Source organism: Oratosquilla oratoria, chromosome 12, assembly GCF_046742065.1.
Source record: "Oratosquilla oratoria isolate Oo_2021 chromosome 12, ASM4674206v1, whole genome shotgun sequence".
Classification (NCBI taxonomy): domain Eukaryota; kingdom Metazoa; phylum Arthropoda; class Malacostraca; order Stomatopoda; family Squillidae; genus Oratosquilla; species Oratosquilla oratoria.
This window is the reverse complement of record NC_134788.1, coordinates 69,335,732-69,357,960: the sequence shown is the minus strand read 5'-3', so window position 1 is coordinate 69,357,960 and position 22,229 is coordinate 69,335,732. Positions and strand designations below refer to the sequence as shown.

Sequence of the window (22,229 nt, the reverse complement as noted above, 5' to 3'; positions counted from 1 at the left end):
CACACATGTTGCACATGAGAGGCTTCTATCCTGTGTGGGTCCTCATATGCTTTGTGGGAGCTATATCATACAGGAATGGCTTCTCTCCATTGTGGGTCATCATATACTGTCCAAGTCACACTGGATAGGCTTCTCCCCTGTGTGATAACCCTTTTGTGTGAAAGGAGACTCGCACATGTCACATTGGAAAAGCTTCTTTCTTGTGTGCAAGATTCCCCTTACATGAAAAAGCAGAATCATACATGTCGCATTGGAAAGACTTGTCTCTTGTGTGGGTCCTCATATGCCGTGTAAGAGAACCCTTTTGTGAAAAAGTTGAATCACAGAAGTCACAATGGAAAGCCTTCTTTTCTGTGTGGATCATCCTGTGATACTTGAGCTGGTTCTTTTGTGAGAAAGCTGTATTACACTGGTTGCTTTTGAATGGCTTCTCTCCAGTGTGGGTCATCATGTGCATTGAGAGAAAACTCTTTTGTGGGAAAGTAGAATTGCACAGGTCACAGTGGAAAGACTTCTCTCCTGTGCAGGTCCTCATATGCTGTATGAGGGAACCCTTTACTGAGAAAACATAATAGCACAGCTCACACTGGAAAGGCTGCCCATCTGCATGGGTCTTCAAATATTGTGTGAGAACCCTTTAATAAGAACTAAGGATTCACAAAGGTCAAACTGGAAAGGCTTTTCTCCTGTGTGGATCATGAGTTCTTTAAGGGGATTCTTTTCTGAGAAAGCTGCATCGCACAGGTAGCATCATAATGGCTTCTCTCTAGTGTGGGTCCTCATGTGCGTTCTAGAACTCTTTTGTGAGAAACCAGAACCACGCAGATCACATTGGAAAATCTTCTCTCATGCACGGGTCTTTATATGCTTTGTGAGATAACCCTTTCATGAGAAAGCAGAATCACACATCATAAAGGCATTGTTTCATTCCTTTGAATCATCATATGATATTTGAGGTAATTCTTTTATGAGAAAGCTTCATCACAAAGGTCACACTGGAAAGGTTTCTCTAGTGTGGGTCCTCATATGCTTTGTGAGATTAATTTTCTGTGAGGAAGCAGAAGTTCACAGGTCACACTGGAAAGGCTTCTCTCCTGTGTGGTTCTTCATATGCTGTATGAGATTACTCTTACGTGAGAAAACAGAGTCACAAAGATCACACTGGAAAGGCTTCTCTCCTGTGTGGATCCTCATATGCTGTATGAGATGACCTTTTTGTGAGAAAAAAGAATCACACAGGTCACAATGGAAAGGCTTCTCTCCTGAGTGGGTTCTCATATGGTTTGTGAGAACACCCCTTCGTGAGAAAGCAGACCCACACAAGCCACATTGGAAAGGCTTCTCTCCAGTGTGGGTCCTCATATGCTTAGTAAGATAACCCTTTCGTGAGAAAAAAGAATCACACAGGTCACAATGGAAAGGCTTCTCTCCTGTGTGGGTTCTCATATGCTGTATGAGAATACTCTTACGTGAGAAAACAGAGTCACAAAAGTCACACTGGAAAGGCTTCCCTCCTGTGTGGGTCCTCATATGACGTGTGAGATGACCCTTTCGTGAGAAAGCAGAATCACACAGGACACACTGGAAAGGCTTCTCTCCTGTGTGGGTCCTCATATGTTGTGCAAGAGAATGTTTTTGTGAGAAAGCAGAATCACACAGGCCACATGGGAAAGGCTTCTCTCCTGTGTGGGTCCTTATATGCTGTGTGAGAGAACCCTTTAGTGAGAAAAAAGAATCACACAGGTCACACTGGAAAGGCTTCTCTCCTGTGTGGGTCGTTATATGGTTAGTGAGAGAACCCTTCTGTGAGAAAGCAGAATCACACAGGTCACACTGGAAAGGCTTCTCTCCTGTGTGGGTCTTTATATGCTGTGTGAGATGACCCTTTTGTGAGAAAAAAGAATCACACAGGTCACAATGGAAAGGCTTCTCTCCTGAGTGGGTTCTCATATGGTTTGTGAGAACACCCCTTTGTGAGAAAGCAGACCCACACAAGCCACATTGGAAAGGCTTCTCTCCTGTGTGGGTCCTCATATGCATAGTAAGAGAACCCTTTCGTGAGAAAAAAGAATCACACAGGTCACAATGGAAAGGCTTCTCTCCTGTGTGGGTTCTCATATGGTTTGTGAGAACACCTTTTCGTGAGAAAGCAGACTCACACAGGTCACACTGGAAAGGCTTATCTCCTGTGTGGGTCCTCATATGACGTGTGAGATGACCCTTTTGTGAGAAAGCAGAATCACACAGGACACACTGGAAAGGCTTCTCTCCTGTGTGGGTCATCATGTGATATCTAAGATGACTTGTGATATAACTGTGCCACAGATGTCACACTGGATCCTTTTCATTGTATGACAACTATGGAATCTACAGATAACCCTTCCGAAGAACTGTGGATATTTACCCTCATCCTGAAAAGAAAAGAAAAAGTAATTATAATATTGACATCTATCTCTGAAAGTGTGCAATATACTCTAATAGGATAATGGAAGTTTTGCACACAAACTATTTCATACTCAGGTTAGTACCTAAACTGACCCTTTGTACATGCCATGACCTATCATAAAATAGGATGATACACTAACAGATATGGTGCTATCATATATTCTCATTACATAGGAGGTGAAAATCATCCTATAGCTACATGCATACTCGTTCCCCCACAACCACAATGACTCAAATTTTGCTATAGTCTTTTCATTATGTCATGAGATTTGGAAGTGGGCAATGACCCAGCTGGCCACAACAGTTGTATTTTAATATAACTTCATAGCATACAATGTTTGGGCTCACAAGACCTGAATCTAAAGCAACTCAAGGAAGGTTTTTTTCAGTTCATCTGACTCAAATAAGTTACACAAGTCACATCGTTTAAGACACACAAACCATAGTTTAGAATGGACATCTAGAACGAGCTTTGGAGTGCAGTGCTTTTTTGATAAATTGGAGGAAACATCTAAGTGGTGTCATTCATACTGGGATAGGGGAGCTTTGTCTATCAAGTGGCAGACGTCCCCCAAATCAGTCTCACCCAAAGTGGCTCGACAAAGAAACTGAAAAAAGTATTGCTAAAAAGAGACAGGCTTATAAGAAATATAAGTGCTCAGGTGCATCTAATGACTATCAAAGTTATGTATCAATACAGAGAGATTTAAAAAAGACAATAAGAAAAAGAAAACGACAATACGAAATGAACATCGCTGATAAATCCAAAGAATTCTATAGTTACATTAGAGATAAAAAGGTTGTTAGGAATCATATTGGTCCACTATTATCTGCTGACGGTCAACTTGAATATTCAAATGAAGGAATGTGTAATATCTTAAACAATTATCTTAGCTCGGTATTCGTAGACGAAACACCTCAAAGGGAACTCCAAACTGAAACATTTGAAAAGTCTAGGGTAAACTTACAACAGTAAGTATAACAAAAGAAAAAATTAAATGGTGTATAGATAAACTCAAAGTTAATAAAACACCAGGGCCTGACGGTTGGCATCCAAGAATCTTAAAAGAAATTAAAAATGAGATTGTTGTTCCATTAGAAATTATTTTCAAGAAATCCATCATCTCCAGAGATGTCCCAAGAGAATGGAAGCTAGCTAATGTTACTCCCATATTCAAAAAAGGTGACAAAAAGAAACCAAATAACTATAGGCCTATAAGTTTGACTTCAATCATAGGAAAAACAATGGAAACTATCATCAGAGATGCTATCGAACATCATTTAAAAAGTAACCGTTTGATAAATTATAGCCAGCATGGTTTCAGACGTAAACGTTCTTGTGTGACTAACTTACTCAAATTCTACAACACAGTTATATCGAATTATGACAAAAGAAACAATATAGATCTAATATACCTAGACTTTGCAAAAGCTTTTGATACGGTCCCACACGAAAGACTACTTACTAAATTAGCTTTACACGGAATAAGTGGTAGCCTATTAAGTTGGACTAGTAATTGGTTGAATGATCGAAAACAGAGAGTTGTTTAAAATGGAAAAACTTCTAGATGGGAAAATGTTACAAGTGGAGTTCCTCAGGGTTCCGTTCTTGGGCCACTTCTATTCATAGTATATATGATATAAACCATGGACTAAGATCTACTGTTTCCAAATTTGCTGATGATACAAAACTGTGCGCAATGGCAAATGATCACTTAAACCAATTAGATATTCAAGAAGATTTAGATAAATTACAACAATGGTCTGAAAAGTGGCTAATGAAATTTAACACAAGTAAATACAAGGTAATGCACATAGGTAAAAACAACAATAAGCACGATTACAAGTTATTTGGAAATTCGTTAACAAAAGTGGATAGTGAAAAAGATCTCGGCGTAATTATCAGTAACGACCTCAAATCATCCAAGCAGTGTATTTCAGCCTCTGAGAAAGCAAATAAGATTCTAGGACTGATTGCGCGATCTTTTGATTTCAAAAGTCCCTCACTCATTAACAAGCTATATAAATCGTTAGTTCGTCCACATTTGGAATATGCTGTTTCTGTATGGTCACCGAATCTCATTAAAGACATTGACAGACTGGATAAAGTACAATGGCGAGCCACAAAACTGATTCCAAATATCAAAAATAAATCATACGAAAATCGACTAAAACATATGAATCTGTTTTCCTTAAAAAAGCGTAGACTCAGAGGTGATTTGATACAGGTCTTTAAGGTTCTAAAGGGAATTGATAATATCAAAAGTGACAAAATTTTCACATTGAATGAGAATCAGACAAGAAACAATGGTCTCAAACTATCCGGAAATAGATTCAATTTGGAAGTAGGTAGAAACAACATTGCTAACCATGTAGTTAATGAATGGAATAAACTTCCTGCACAGGTAGTACAATGTAGTTCAGTTCGAAGCTTTAAGACTCATTTAGATAAACACCTAAGCAAGATGCTGTAATGATTATAGTTTATTTTATATTATTTGTTTTTGCTTTGTTATCATTTGTCTGTTTGATTTTCATTTATTATTAGTTATGTGTCAATTTATTATTATCTACTGTTTACCTGTTTGTTTATTATTCAACTATACCTATGCATTTGTTTATGTATTTTGTTGCATACATCATTATAGTCTTTTTCATTATTATTATTATTACTTTATTATTATTGTGATTTTTTTTTGCATCCGACCTAGATATGGACCAAAAGGTCTCCTGTCGGCATGCTCCGCCTTTGTAATCCTTTGAGTAAGTTCACTTAGTGGTTAAAATATAAAATGGAGGATGATAAAGGTAGACAAAAATATAGTGAACCAATAAAGAAAAGACTAGAAGTAAGAAAGGTTGAACCACCATTAGGTGTCATCCCAAAAAAGGGATGCAATGTGGAAACATCCAAGAGGAATCAAAGGTATGAAAATATATAACATTTTCAGGGATTCCAAAAGTGGAATACTAGGTATAGGTATAGATTTGGAAAGGAAAACAATGTATAAAAGTATACTAAATCAGGCAATTATAGAACTGATAAATGAAATTATAGATCTGAAAGCTGAATACAGGACAATGTATACAGAAGTGAATGAGTTCAAAACAAAATGCTGAAACTAACAGGGAGCTTAATGATCTAAAAAAGGAATTAAACACAGTCAAAAGTGAGAATGAAAGAATAAAAAATGAAGAAACTATAAAAAATGAGGCTTTGAAAAATGAAGTAAAAGAACAAATACAAGCGGTGATTGAGAAAGTTGGAGAAACCATAAAATAGATCTCCAACACATCAAGAATCAATGGAAAGTGGAAGAAAACAAAAAAATAACTTTTAAAGAAATTGTTTAACAAGTGGAAGAAAATGCAAAAGAAACAGTCATTAAAAAGAAAGAAAATTGGGCTAGACACAGTTGATAAAAAAAAAGTGGATAGTAATCTATAGTATTGAAGAAAACCACAATGTAGCTAGATACTTATGAGAAAAAAGAGAAAGAAATAGCAAAAGAAATTCTGAGAGAGATACAAGAGGGGCAAGAAAAGGGAAAAGGAAATAGAGGAAGTGCATAGAATAGGACTATACCCTAAAGACAAAAATAGACCACTATGGATTGAAATAAGGTCTCAAATGATAGTGGAAGTACTAACAAAAACAGTAAAGTTGGCAAAAAGTGAAAATTACAAGAATATATGGATATTAAAAAAGATGAGCAATGAGGAAGGATAGGAAAAAGACAATAAAAAATGAAGTAAATGAAAAAAAAAAAAGAGAATAACAAGAGACCAAAAAGATTGATTTTTTTTTAAGAGTACTGGACCTGAGGCTGAGAAAATACATACATACATACATACATATACCAAGGCTTTTTCCCCCTTACAAGGGAGGTAGCCAAAAAGGAAAAGGCATAAAATCATTCCCACCCATTCCATCCCTGAATACACTCCACACTCCTCCACCCTCCCTCCTATCTTAGCACCTCCTGGATGACGGGTCATCCCTGCACCTTGTCCACTCCTCTGGGTCAGAAGCAGTGTTGCAAGACACATCACATCCACAGCAAGGCCGCTTCATTAAATCGGCGACTCCCCCCCTCTCCGTCCCCCCATGCATAAAAGGAGAAGGGAGAAATTCCTTTGGGCTGCGTCAAATTTTGCTCACAAATGTTTTTGTTTCATACAATGTTGTTGGCACAATCACTCCTTCATACAGTCTCCTCTTAGCATCCATTCCCAAATGTCTATTCCTCATTACACTCTTCAATCCACCAAGGCATTTACTTGCTTCTCTTAATCTACATTCTACCTCCACCTTCACTCCACCTTTTCCTGCCACATTTGCACCCAAGTATCTAAAACTATCCACTTCCTCCAGTCGCTCTCCCTTAATGCTCACTTCCAGTCTGCTGCCACTTTCACCCCTTGTACATCTCATCACCTTACTTTTACCCACATTTATTTTTAGCTTTCTTCTATCACATACTCTCCCAAACTCTGTTACCAACTTCCTTAATCCCTCCTCCGATCCTGCTACAAGCGCAGTGTCGTCAGCAAACAACAGCTGGCTCACCTCCCACTTTTCTCCATTTTCTTTAACCATCTCCAATCCCTGACCCACTACCCTTGCATTCACCTCTGGCACTACCCCGTTCATGTATAAGTTGAACGGTCAGGGCAACATAACGCATCCTTGACGAATTCCCACCTTTACCTCACCACTCGCTCTCTCCATTTCTAATCCTGACACAAGCTCTACTACTCTCATAAAAACTCTCGACAGCTCCTAGAAGCTTTCCTCCTATCCCATATATCTGCATAACCTCCCACAGTGCCTTTCTGTCTACCCTATCGTAAGCCTTTTCCAGATCCATAAAGGCCCAAAAAACATCCTTCCCCTTTCCTATAGCTTTCTCACATATTTGACTTACCACAAAGATCTGATCTACACAACCTCTACCTGTCCTAAATCCACACTGTTCCTCACCAATTACTCCCTCTGTTCCTCTCCTAATCCTCTCAATCAAGATCCTCCCATAAGCCTTCCCAACTACACTTAACAAGCTAATCCCTCTGAAACTATTACATTCACACTTGTCCCCTTTTCCCTTGTAAAGTGGAACTATACAGGCACTCCTCCAGTCCTCCAGCACTCTACCCTCTCTCCAGCAAACATCAAATAACCTCACCAACCAGTCCACCATCACTGTACCTCCTTTCTTTAGACATTCTGCATGGCATCCATCCAGACCAGGTGCCTTACCTGCTTTCATCATCTTAACAACTGCTTTCACTTCATCATTCCTTATTTCTCCTTCATTTTCCTCACTCATCACTCTTATTTTCTTAGCATTTCCCACTGCAACTATCTTTCCCTCCCTATCCTTCTTCACATTAAGCAACTCCCTAAAATATTCTGCCCATCTTCCCCTTACTGCCTTCTCTTCCATTATCATCTCTCCATCTGCACCTTATACCTTTTCTTCTCTACTTGATTCGCCTCCTCTTCCTCTCCTAATTTCTTTCCAAAACTTCTTTTTATTACTTTCAAAATTTTGTCATACTCTTACCCCATTTCACATCTGCTTTCCTATTTTCCTCCTTTACCTTGTGCTTTACTTTTCTTTTCTTTATACCTCTCATATGACTCATTCGTCCTATGTTGTAATCAAACTGTGAAAGCTTGCTTCTTCTCTTCTACAACCTTCTTTGTTTCCTCATCCCACCATTCACTACCCTTCCTTCTATTTCCTCCTGTCCTTCTTGTTTCACACCATCCTTGCACACTTTATGACTCCCTCCTTGAACCATCCCCATTCCTCCTCCACAACTAGCTCTACTCTATCCTTCACTCCCTACCACTCCTCCTCCAGCTTCTTCTTGTACTCCTTCTCCTTTTCCTTTTCATTTAAAGAGTTCACTCTAAGCACCTCCCTACCTTTTGTCCCTTTCCTCTTTCTCCATCTATTCTCTACTCTCAACTTACCTTCCACCAAAAAATGATCTGTGTTTCCCATTTCTGAGAAAATGGTATATCAAAAATTAATCAAACACAGGAAACAAAAAAGGAGGATAAAAGGAAAAAATTGAAAATAATGTGTACTAACATAGATGGCATGATTTCAGGACTAAATAAATTAAAAAATTATCTGGCAGAAGAAATACTGTATATAATGGAAATTGTGGAGATGGCATTACAAGGTCCACTACCACCAAGTACTGTGGGACAAGGTTTATATAATCATTGGATAAAAAATAGAGAGGTGAAACAGGCTGGAAGAGTCATGTTTTTGACTAAGAAAGGCTTAAATGTGACAAAGATAACAGAAGGAAATAATAATGTGGAATTGATTATGATAAAATTTGAAAACAGTGACATAACAAGTTGAAATTTTGTAGTGATATATGAAAACATATTCCTGGACAGAGTGACCACTCCAAAATTTCGACACAGAGAATGTATTAAATGAAATATTGAAAGAAGGAGGAAACTTAATAATTATGGGTGACTAACTCTAGAGAAATATGTTAGGAGATGACAGTGAAAGGTGGAGAGGACCTTTGGGGAAATATACTACTGGGCATGGCCAATGAATACACAATAATTCAATGGGTAAAAGAAAATACCAGATAGAGGTAACGAAGAACCATCAGGATTAGACTTAATATTTACATCAGAGCCTGAAACTGTGGATAAAATGGAATACAAGACACCAATTGGGAAGAGTGACAACTTACTAATCAAATTCAAACTAAAAGAGGATATTTGGGAAGAAATGGGAAACACAGAAAAGGAAGACTAATGTACAACAAAACAGATTTTGAGAAACTCAGAAAATTCTTTCAAAAAGTGAAGTGGAAAAACTTCTTTAATGAAGTAGATAAATATGTACCAAAACAAACACAGGAAAAGGTGTACAGGTACTCCTCGTTTAACAACCTACTCGGTTAACGACAACTCGGAGTAACGACGGGCTTTATGACACTCGTTTAACGTAAATCTCCCGAAGTTACAGCGTCGTGTACCATAAATAAACAGTAAATAAAGCTTTAATGTCCTGTATAAAAGAGGGAAAATACACGAAAATAAAGATACATGTATTGCTGGACATTGTACATACAGTACATGTATGTATATGTATACACTTTCACTTAACGACCAATTCGGTTAATGACGGCGCGCTGGTCCCAATTGTCGTCGTTAAACGAGGAGTACCTGTACATTAAACGCTGGTACAACAGAAAATGTAATGAGGCAACAGATAGAAGAGACAATGCTTGGAAAAGATGAAAAAAAAAATGGTTAAGTGACAAGTACATATCAAACTATGAAATGAATATGTACAAATATGCAGTGAAGAAAAATAACTATGTAAGAATCAACCTAAATTATTCTACAGATATGTATATGGTAGATTAAAAAATAAAAAGGAAATAGTGTAACTGCATCAAGGGAATGTGGAATGTATAGATGTAGAAATGGCTGAAATTATGAACAAACATTTTAAATCTGCATTCACAAAAGAAAATACACACAATTGTGATGAAGGAATGGGAGAAAGATCCCTCCCAATGAAAGAAATAATTGTGACAGAAAGAAATAAGGGACCAAATAATAAACCTTGATGTCGGAAAATCACATGGTCTGGACAGAATTGCAAATTGGATACTAAAAGAATGTATAGATGAACTAACAGACAAAATATACAAAATAATAGATTGCTCACTCAAAGAAGGAAAGGTACCACAAGATTGGAAAAATACCTATCAATATTGTGCTTATATATAAAGGAGACAAGGAAGACCCAACAAACTGTAGATCGGTCTCCCTTACAAGCACAATAGCTGAAATATGTGAAAAAGTTATCAAAAGTAGATGGACTAAGCATCTGGAAGAAAACAATATTCTGAATACAAAATAATTTGGCTTCAGACAAGGAAGATCATGTGCCACAAACTTGATTTGTTTTTATTCAAGGTTAATATAATGCAAGAAAGGGATGGGTGGGCAGATTGTCCTTTCCTGGATTTACAAAAGGCATTTGATAAAGTACCACACAAAAAGCTATTAAGAAAATTTGAAACAACAGGTGTACAAGGAAAGTTATTGAAATGAATGGAAGATTTCTTGTGTGGGAGAAAAATGAGGGTGGCACATAGATATAAAAACCTGACAAGGGAAAAAATGAGAAATTGAGTCCCACAAGGCTCAGTATTAGCGCTAAGAATAAATGACATGGATGAAGGTGTAGAATGTTTTTGAACTTCTTTGCAGATGATACAAAACTATTAAAGAAAGTAAGTACAGAAAAAGACTGTGAATCACTACAGAGAGACCTGGACAAAGTTTGGAAATGGAACCAAAAGTGTGAAGTGTACAAACATCAAGAAATGTAGTATAATAGATTTTGGAAAAAAAAATATATCAGGACAATAAAAAATTGGTACAAAGGAAGTAAAAAAGATAGCTCAGAAAGGGACCTAGGAGTAGTTATTAACAAAGACATGTCCCCAGACAAGCATATAAACAAAACAGTTGGAGAAACCTACAATTTACTAAGACCAATAAAGGAGGTTTTTAATCACTTGGATGAAGTAATGGTAAAAAAAATATTAGTCACATTGATAAGACCAAGACAAGCATATAAACAAAATAGTTGCAGAAACCTACAATTTACTAAGATCAATAAAGTTGGTTTTTAATTACTTGGATGAAGTAATGGTTAAAAGAAATATTAGTCACACTGATAAGACCAAGATTGGAGTACACTGTGACACTATGGACATCCAGCACAAAAAAGAATATAAAGGAATTAGAAAGAACTCAAAGAGCAACCACAAAGGTGGCACCAACACTCAATATTGACATATGAACAAAGATTGTCTAAACCAACACTGGAACAAAGAAGAGAAAGAGATGTATTGGCCCTTTAGTGAATTGTGGAAGGCATGGAAGTCCTTGTCAGAGAAGACTTATTAAAGTGGGATGAAAGAAAAACAAAAGGACATGAAAAGAAACTCAAAAAGGATAGTTACAGAAGAGATCTGAAAAAAAAAGAAAAAATCACAGATAAAATTGGATAAAAAAAATAGTGTGAGCAAAAACCATAAAAGAATTTAAGAACAAACTAAATACTGTGAGATACAAAGCATAGTTCCCCTTCCCGTATAATACAAATAGGTAAATAAATACACTGGCAAGTGGTGTACCTGTGTTATTAGTCTGAACAAAATGTAATAAAATTGATCTAGGAAACTGTAGAGGTATTATCTATGTATATGTCTGCTATGTCTATTCAACTCACTAGCTGACGAATGACTGTCTGCTGGCCATGCCCTGCAGCCACACATAACTTCGTGACGTCACAGTCGACACACAAGCCGGCAACCCAGCTCATACACGCAATGATACATACTAACACTTGCCCTCTTTTCTTCTTTCTTGTGTACTTCATCTTGAATATGTGACAAAGTGATGATGCAGGTACATACCATACGAGTACATACACATTCCCCATGAACCCAAATGATCCACATACAAATATGTGAAGATACATGTACACATCGACGCTGTTAACACCCTAATCCCGGCTGACTGCAGCACGAAGTCGCTCAGTTGACACCCCCTTCTTAGTGAGGCAATCAGCAAGTTGTTGTGATGTTTCCACCCAGGTCGCCTCTGCGATTTCTCCATGTTCCAGCATATCCCGCAATACTGCAAGGTCGGTCCTCAACCTCTTATCGTCCACACTTCTGCATGAGTAAAGAGCATCCACCAAGCTCTTGTTGTTGACAAAACACCAAATCTTGAGAGCTGGACACCCAGAAATTTCAGAAGGGATCCTTGCCAAATATACTGAAGACTCAGCACACTCCAAAAGTGCCATGGCCTCAGCTGAGAGCGTGGGCTCAACGACTCTTCTAATTTTTCTTGTCTGCCAGAAAATGGGACATCTCTTCTCATTGCCATCTTGTAGAAATATCACAAAGCCACCCTGTGACCCACTGTCCACCAAATTTGTGGACAAAGCATCCATAAAGCACTCAAGGTAACAGTCTTCAAGCTTTTCCATCTTAGGCATGAACAACCTTACATTATCCATTTTCAGTCTGTTAATCACCTTGTTGAGTCGTAGTAGGTCCACTACAGTAGCCTGGCGACATGCAATGCTCAGTTTGCACACATCAAATGCTATATCAGGCCGGGTATGTGTGGCAATACAATTCAATTGTCCCATGATAGCCCTGTACTCCGATCGCTCTGATTCTGACAATTCACTCACCTTTATGTAGTCTCGCTGTCTGCTTATTGTCATGGGTGTCAAGGGCGATGCATACTGCCACTGGTCTAGCGTTATGCTGCCGTATTGGTGTGAAAGTCTTCTAGATTAGTTAGGAGCAAGAATCTCACCCCCTGAATTATTGCTCATTTCACAATTGTCTGACTCGCCATCATTTTCCAATTCAACACCTTGCGTCTTGCCACCGCTTTCCAATTCTGATTCTACATCTTGTAGACACTCAGTGTTGGTTCAGATTCCTCTCGCACAATTTCAGATTGAACATGGGGAGCTTCACTTGTAGGACTCTGGTGCGGAAGAAGTGCCAGCCTATAAATACTCATGAACACGTGCGTAGACTCCTCCATGCCTCCCTAAAATTTGTTTCCCATCTCTGCCTATCACAATGCCAGGGCCATGCCCCCTATGGCTGTCATTCCTTTTGTAGAAGACTTCATCACCATTTTGGACATCAAGTTGGTCGTTGAATGTATGTTGTGTCATAAACTCCTGGCTAGACGTTCTCCTGCTTCGGACTTCATGTATTCCTGTCTTGCTAAATGTAGGGCATTCAAGTTAGTTCTCACAAAGTTTGACGCTGAAGTAGATTCCAATGCTGGAAGGTCATTATCATAAACATTGGGTAGACCAGGGTTGAATCCAAAAGCTAGCTGATTGGGGTTGAATCCAAAAGCTGGCTGATTGGGGGAGAAACCGGTGTGGTTAGAAAGAGCATTTCTTGCCAATACTGCCCAAGCCAAAGCAACCTCTGAGGCGCATTCACCACCAAGGTCTTTTTCAAAGTTTTGACCTTTTCTTCACCAATGTTATAATCTCTCGATATTCTGTTTTTACTTTTTCCAAATTCCATTATACTACATTTCTTGATATTGAATTTCACTTCCCACTTTTGAGCCCATTTCCAGATCTTGTCCAAGTCTTGTTGTAATGAGTTGCAATCCTCCTCCGTTTTTACTTTCTTTAGTATTTTTGCATCATTTGCAAGGAAATTCATATACCACTCTACTCCTTCGTCCATGATCGGGGCCAGTATTGATCCCTGCGGGACATAACTTGTCATTTCTTCCCAATTTGAGAATTTGTCTCCAATTACTACTTTTATTTTCCTCCCAATCAAGAAGTCTTTCATCCATTCCAATAATTTTCCTCTGATGCCACCTATTGATTCTATCTTCCTTATTAGTTCATTGTGTGGTACCTTATCAAATGCCTTCTGTAGGTCCAGAAAGGCACAGTCTGCCCAACCATCTCTCTTGTATTATATCTATTAATCTTGAGTAGAAGCACATCAAGTTTGTTGTACATGATCTTCCTTGTCTGAATCCAAATTGATTTGGATTCAGTATAGTTTTTCTTCCAAATGACCCATCTATTCTGACAACCTTTTCGCAAATTTTTGCTACTGTGCTTGTCAGGGAGACCAGCCTGTAATTGAATGGGTCTTCCTTGTTTCCTCCCTTATAAATTGGTACAATGTTTGCCTTCTTCCAGTCCTGTGGCACTTTTCCTTCTTTATGTGAGAATCTAATTATATTGTATATTTTGTCTGTTAATTCTTCCATGCATTCTTTCAGTATCCAATTTGCAATTCCATCAGGACCATGTGATTTTCTGAAGTCATGGGTTTTGATTTGGTCGCTAATTTCCTTTCGTGTTACAATTATTTCTTTCATTGAGGGGGATCTCTCTTTATTTCCTCACAGGTGAGTTTTCTATTGTGAATACTGATTTGAAATAGTTGTTCATAATTTCAGCCATTTCCAGTTCTTCTGTATATTCATGTTTACCTTGGCACAGCTTTTCTATTTCTTGTTTGTTCTTCAGTTTGCCATTTACATACCTGAAGAATAGTTTGGGTTTTTCCTTGCATTTTTCTTTTTTTTTTCTCTCTCTTTTCATCTTTGCATATTTTTACATACTCGTTTCTTAGTTTGATGTACATTTGCCATTTGCTTGTTTTCTTGTCTCTTTTCCATTTCTTCCAAGCTTTGTCTCTTTTATCCTTAGCCTCACTACACCTTTTGTTGTACCAGCTTTTTATGTATGTTCTTTCCATTTCTTGTTGTGGTACATATTTACTTCCTCATTGTAAATTTCTTTTAGTATATTCCATTTCTCTCATCCTTGTTTCTTCGTTTTGGAATTTCTACCAGTTTGCGTTACAAAAGAATATTTTGAGTTTCTCAAAATTTGTTTTGTTGTACATTAGTCTTCCTATTCTATGTTTATCATTTTTGCTTTGATGCATTTCTTCTTTCAATTCCAATTCTATTAGTACATTGTCACTCTTCCCTATCGGAGTTTTGTAATAAATTTTATCGACAATCTCAGGCTATGTCGTGAGTATTAAGTCTAATTTTGAGGGTTCTTCACTACCTCTATATCTAGTATTTTCTCTAATCCACTGGGTCATTATGTATTCAATGGTCAAGACAAGCAGGACATTGCCCCACAGTTCCTTTCGCCCCTTCACTCTCATTTCTTCCCAACATATTTCTTTTGAATTAAAGTCACCCATAATTACTGTATTTCCTCAGTCTTTCAGTATATTAGCTAATTCATATTTTGTATCTTCTAATAATTTGGAATGATCACTTTCTGTCCAGGATTGTCTTTTGGGGGGCACATACACCACTACAAATTTTCTACTCTTCATATGTTTGCTTTCAATTTGTATCATAATTGATTCTACATTATTTTTTCCTTCAGTTGTTTTTGTTACATTTAAATCTTTATTGGTCAAAATTAAAACTCTGCCACCCTGTTTATCCTTTCCATTCTTTGTCCAGCAGTTGTATACCCCTTGTCCCACAGCGTGGGGAGGTAGAGTATACTTTAATTTAGTTTCCACTATTCCCATTATGTCTGGTTTTTATAAGGCCAGGTAATCATTTAATTCATTAATTCCTGAAATTATTCCATCCATATTAGTACATACATACATGTACTAAAGGCTCCCCTTACACGGGGGGTAGCCAAAAAGAAAAAGGCATAGAAACCACTTCCACCCATTTCATTTCCCATATATTCCATTCCTCTCTATCCTCCACCTTCCTTCCTATCTTGACACCTCCTGGATGATGGGTCATCCCTGCATCCCGTCCCTTGCCCTGGGCCAGAAGCAGTGTCGCAAGATACAGCACATCCACAGCAAGGCAGCTTCATAAATTCGGCAACCCCCCCTCTCCATCCCCTCATGCAGAAAAGGAGATGGGGAGAAATTCCTTCGGGCTGCATCAAATTTTTTCCCATATATACTTCCTCACCCCCAATCCCTTACCCACCCCTCCTCATGCATCACAGAATCATCCATACACAACCCCTCTCCATTCACACCTATCTTCTGTCCTCTCCCGTCCTTCCTCCACAGACATTCCTCTCTTTCACCCCATCCATCCATCTCGTCCTAGGACGCTCCCTCATATTCACTCCTTCCACATTTTTTTTTTATTAATCTTTCTTCACTCATTCTTTCCATGTGTCCAAACCATCCAAATACCATTTCATCAACCCTATCTCCCAGCTCCCTTTCCACCCCTGTTCTCCTCCTCACCTCCTCATTTCTCACCCTATCTAGCCTAGTAACCCCTATCATACTTCTCAGACATTTCATCTCAAACACATTCAAACTCCTTCTCTCTTCCTCTCTCATGTTCCATGTTTCTGCCCCGTACATTGCTGTTGGCACAATCACTCCTTCATATAACCGCCTCTTAGCATCCATTCCCAGATGTCTATTTCTCATTACACTTTTCAATCCACCAAGGCATTTACTTGCTTCTCTCAATCTACATTCTACTTCCACCCCCACTCCTCCCTTTCCTGTCACATTCGCACCCAAGTATCTCAAACTCTGTCACTAACTTCCTCAATCCCTCCTCTGATCCTGCTACAAGAGCGGTGTCGTCAGCAAATGACAACTGGCTCACCTCCCACTCTTCTCCATTTTCTTTAATCATATCCAACCCCTGACCCACTACCCTTGCATTCACCTCTCGCACCACCCCATCCATGTAAAGATTGAACAGCCAGGGCGAAATAACACATCCCTGACGAAGTCCCACCTTGACCTCAAACCATTCACCCTCTCCATTTCTAATCCTAACACAAGCTCTACTACTCTCATAAAAACTCTTGACTGCTCTTAACAGCTTTCCTCCTATCCCATATATCTACAGCAACTCCCACAGTGCCTTCCTGTCTACCCTGTTGTAAGCCTTTTTCAGATCCATAAAAGCCAAAAATACATCCTTATATTTTCCTATAGCTTTCTCACATATCTGTCTTACCATAAAAACCTGATCTACACATCCCCTACCTGTCCTAAAACCACACTGTTCCTCACCAATTACTCCTTCTGTTCCTCTCCTAATCCTCTCAATCAAGACCCTCCCATAAGCCTTCCCAACTACACTCAACAAGCTAATCCCTCTGTAACTACTACACTCACACTTGTCCCCCTTTCCTTTGTAAAGTGGAACTATACAGGCACTCCTCCAGTACTCTACCCTCTCTTAATCAAACATTAAATAACCTCACCAGCCAGTCCACCATAACTGTACCTCCTTTCCTCAGACATTCTGCATGGCATCCATCCAACCCAGGTGCCTTACCTGCTCTCATCATCTTAACAGCTGCTTCCACTTCATCCTTCCCTATTTGTCCTCCATTTTCCTCACTCATCGCTCTCATTTTCTTAGCGTTTCCCACTCCAACTACCTTTCCCTCCCTATCCTCCTTCACATTTAGCAATTCCCTAAAATACTCTGCCCACCTTCCTCTCACTGCCTTCTCTTCCATTATCATCTCTCCATCTGCACCTTTTACCTTTTCTTCTCTACTTGATTCGCCTCCTCTTCCTCTTTTAATTTCCTTCCAAAACATCTTTTTATTACTTTCAACAATTTCTGTCATACTCTTTCCCCATTTCACATCTGCTCTCCTCTTTGTTTCCTTTATCTTATGCTTAACTTCTAACTTCCTTTCTCTTTACTTTGTACCTCTCATACAATTCCCTCGTCCTTATTTGTAGCCAATCTATGAGTGCCTGCTTCTTCTCTTCTACACCCTTCTTTGCTTCCTCATCCCACCACTCACTACCCTTCCTTCTATTTCCTCCTGCCCTCCTTGTTCCACACACCATCTTTCCACACCTTATGACTCCCTCCTTGAAACATCCCCATTCCTCCTCCACTCCTAGTTCTACTCTATCCTTTACTCTCTCCCACTCCTCTCCCAACTTCTTATACTCATTTTTTTTTTTCCTCATTTAAGCAGTTCACTCTATGTACCTCCCTACCTTCTGCCCTTTTCCTCTTTCTCCACTCTCAATTTACCTTCCACCAGGAAATGATCTGATATTCCCCCACTCTCTCCCCTTAGAACATGTGCATCTTTAACTCTTCCTACCATACTCCTGGTCACCACTATATAGTCCATTAACGCTCCATCTGCCACCCTTCCATCCACCACCCTCTCCCATGTGTACTTATGCTTGACTTTCTTCTTAAAACACTGTATTTGCTATCATCACTCTCAAGACACATCACCATCAAGTCTCCACTACGATTTTTACCTGGAACTCCATACTTCCTGATCACTCTGTCAATTGGTTCATTTCCTACCCTAGCATTTAGGTCTCCCAATACAACTACAATGGCATTTCTCCCTAATCCCTCTATGCACTCATTTATATCTACCCAAAAAGCCTCCCTTTATTCTACGCTCTTTTCACTACCAGGTCCATACGCACTTACAAAAACCCACATCTCCTTTCCCAGCTTCACCTTCATCCACATCAACCTTGATGAAACCTCCTTCCACTCCACTACCTGCTTACTTCTCTCTTCACTTACTAGTATAGCCACCCCTTCTTTCCCTCGTCCTCTCTTCACTCCTGAGTACCTCCCAGCTACACTCCCAAACTCACAGTCACCCTTTCCTTTCATTTTAGTTTCACTCAAAGCCAATACATCCATCTTTCTTCTCACATACTGCCTATCTCTTCCCTTTTACTCTCATCTGTACCACATCCACGCACATTAAAAGACCCAAACCTCAGGGTACTGGTTGGGAAGCTCCCAGACCCTCTTATGCCTTTACTTTCGTTTTTAGGAATGTCCCCTTTTGGGGCTACAGGTAGTAGGACTCCTAATCCCATCCCCTGTCCCTTTTTTGTCACCTTTTACGACTCAAGTGGAAATACTTGGTGGCAGTATTCTTTTGCCCTCACCACAGGGTAGGTAGGCGAAAAAAGGAAATGAATATTCAGAGAAATGGTACAGGACAGTAACAAGGGGTCGGGGGACAGCAAAACAGAGGGACAGTCGTAGTATAAAAGTGTCATAATTTCTCTATGTACAGAATTTTCCTCTATCACAGACAAAATGATGTGTGGCTCTGGTCTGTAGGGGCGCCCCATATAGACCCTAAAGTACCAACTGCATGCTACTTTGCCACAATAACATGCAGCCAATACCCCAATATTAGTATAAGCTATTTCTAATTTCCTTTCTCCTCATCTTTTTCTGTCTTCTTTGCTTCCATTTTCCTTATATACCATTTTCTCAGCCTCAGATCCACCACTCTCCAAAAAAACTTTTTTTTTTTTTTAAATTTCAGTTCTTTTTTCATTCTTTTCATTTGCTTCGTTCCTAAGTTCTTTTTCTTTCTCTTTTTCTTCCTCACTCATTTCTTTTTTATCCATACATTTTTGTAATGTTCACTATTAGTTAATTTTGTTGTTCTGGATAGTATTTCCTCTGCAAATGTTTGAGATCTAAGCTTTACTTTCAGTGGCCTGTATTGTTTTTCTTTGGAGCATCTGCCCATTCTATGGGTTTCCTCGATTTCCCGATCCCAGCCTAATTCATCTGTTTGTAATTCTTTCAGAATTTCCTTAGCGATCTCTTTCTCTTCCTTTTCCCTCTGATATCTGGGTACATCATGCTTCTCTTTAATGCCTTAGATTATGATGCATCTTTTTTTTATCCACTGTGTCCCTAAGTTACCTTTCTCTTTGATTACTTGGATCACTGTCTCCTTGGTATTTTCTTTGACTTGAGTTGTCCCTCTCTGGTCATAATGGTGATTCTACATATGTGCAGGCTGGAGCTTGTACTCCCCCTGCCACTGTTTCATGCTAGAAGGCCCTGCAGGTCATCTGCCGAGTCCTGTACTGGCATCCTTCAGATAATTAATATATACACAACTTTATCTCACTATGCTATCCACTCTTGTCTCAAGCCTCTCACAACAGTTCTCCCTATCATTCTCAAATACAATGGTGACTTTCTAATCAAGTCTATGTGACATTTACATCTGATAATGCTGCCAAAACCATACAAGGTAATAAATTCCCTACATCTTACAGATGACAACCTAATTGCTGAGATCATTCAATCAAACAATGTAGCTGACGGAATGATTACTGTTCCAATCTCTCTGATGATGCTGAACAATGCAAAGCTCCCAAAGCTCACCACTCCCCTATACTACACCTTACTGGTTTGTGGCATACTATGAGGAAACCCAAGGTAACTTTTTCCATGCTGCTAAGTATCTTGAAGGAGAGACTGGATTACTCCCTGCAAACAACCTCAAGAAATATGGTCAAGTTGGTCCAAGCTAGGGCTATGATGCTCCTCCATCTACCTTGCCCTTCAGATGGTTAGGTTAGGTTTTGTTAGGCTTGGTTATGTTATTGAGGTTAGGTTAGGTTACGTTACGTTAGTTGTACACAAAATCGCAACTCTCGGTCTTCTCGATGCTTCATGAATTTATTCCCGATTTTTGGTTAGCAACTCTTCCGGAGATGGAGTGCGCTTTGCTAAATATAGTGGATACAGCAAAAAATATTGCGAATCGTTGTTAATGCTGCTCAAAAACAACATGGCTACGATCGCATGAGCCCTTGCCACTGCTGCCATCAAAGGTGTAATTTATGTATTTCCATATCTTTTATGTGCTGTTGATTTTACAGCTGTTTTGCAACGCACAGTACTTGATTTCATGTTCCCCACCCAAAAACCCCGATTTCCCAGAGGTCCCCCCAAGATCGTTGGGGAGGAAATGTAGGCATAAATTTATATATGAATTTCTTGAAAACTACACATTTGTGACGGAAATGATGTACACCATCAATCTATACACTACATATCTCACCAGAAACACATAAGCCACATACAAAAATCTTTGGTTGGGTGAAACTATCAATTCCCACCTCGCATACACACACACATCGTGAATGAACATCAAGATGACGAGCTTGTGTAATATTATTGGCTTAAATATCACTTATAGTAATATAATACAGAATATGTGATATTACTTTTAAAGCTATTGGTAAATTATGAATATTTATTTTAAAACACTTATGTTTATGTATATGTGAAAGTATCTGTATTATTATTGGAACACCATCGCCTTGATGAATGTTGCCATTTGTCCCTTTTATAAGGGATCAAAATAAAAGATAAAGAGAACAAGTAAAATCCACAAACACAAAAACTGTGACTGTGGTACTTTAGAATTACCATGAGTGATTTATGAGACCAAACAAGAACTACAGTTAAGAATTAAAACAATATATCAACAACAAAAATGATTATCATAATGATGATGATAACACTATTGACAACTAAAATAATAATAATAATTATAACTATGATATAATAACAATAATAATAGTAATAGCATTAATAACAATAACACCAACAACAATAATAAACTTATATAAATCGTGAATTGATAGTTTGGGGGTCTATAGAAAATTTAAAACTTTACTAGGGGGTCGATGATCTGAAAAGTTTGGGAACCCCTGGTCTAGCCAAAAACTTGGGATAAAAAAATAATTCAAAAAATCGTATCTCCCTTATTTTTCAAGCTATTTCAATAAAATTAAAAAGTATTTTGTTTCTAATGAAATGGTCTTTCATATGCAACAAGAATTTAAGAGCCTAGTACCTACCCTTGCTCAGAATGCCAAATACACTGCCAAATGAGAATTGAAGAGTGGCAAATGCGAACATACTACGCATGCACTAAGCTATCTTAAACCCATATCGCTGCACTTACGAATTGAAGAAGACACACTGGTTTCACCTGTACAAAGCAGGTGAAAACAAGCTCCTGTAGCCGAAGGAGTGCAAGTCAATGCTTGACAGGCTATGACGTCATATGTAAATAAACAAGGTGAAGGTTTAATTTTTTTTATATATCTTCTCTATTTCTCTATTTATATTTTCTGTTCTGTTTTATATTTCATATCTAATATTCTTATAGATCTTTTGTATTTCCTATGTATTGATTTCATATATACATTTTCATTTTCTATTTTTATTTCATATTTACATTTTCTGTGAGAAATGAGGAGAACGGGGGTGGAAAGGGAGTTGGGAGATAGGGTGGATAAAAGTGTATTGGGATGGTTTGGACACATGGAAAGAACGAGTGAAGACATAGTAAAAGAGGTGTGGAAGGAATGAA

General features: G+C 38.5%; 1 protein-coding gene across 1 annotated transcript; it reads right to left on the bottom strand.

The window, feature by feature from the left end:
- Positions 1–1,065: 1,065 nt before the first annotated feature.
- On the bottom strand, positions 1,066–21,897 carry LOC143030863 (uncharacterized). The gene is made up of 2 exons (XM_076194086.1): positions 21,819–21,897; positions 1,066–2,411 (listed from the first exon to the last, which is right to left on the bottom strand). Exon 2 carries the CDS (start codon positions 2,284–2,286, stop codon positions 1,066–1,068), a length of 1,221 nt encoding a protein of 406 aa, XP_076050201.1. The 5' UTR covers positions 2,287–2,411; positions 21,819–21,897.
- Positions 21,898–22,229: the final 332 nt, after the last annotated feature.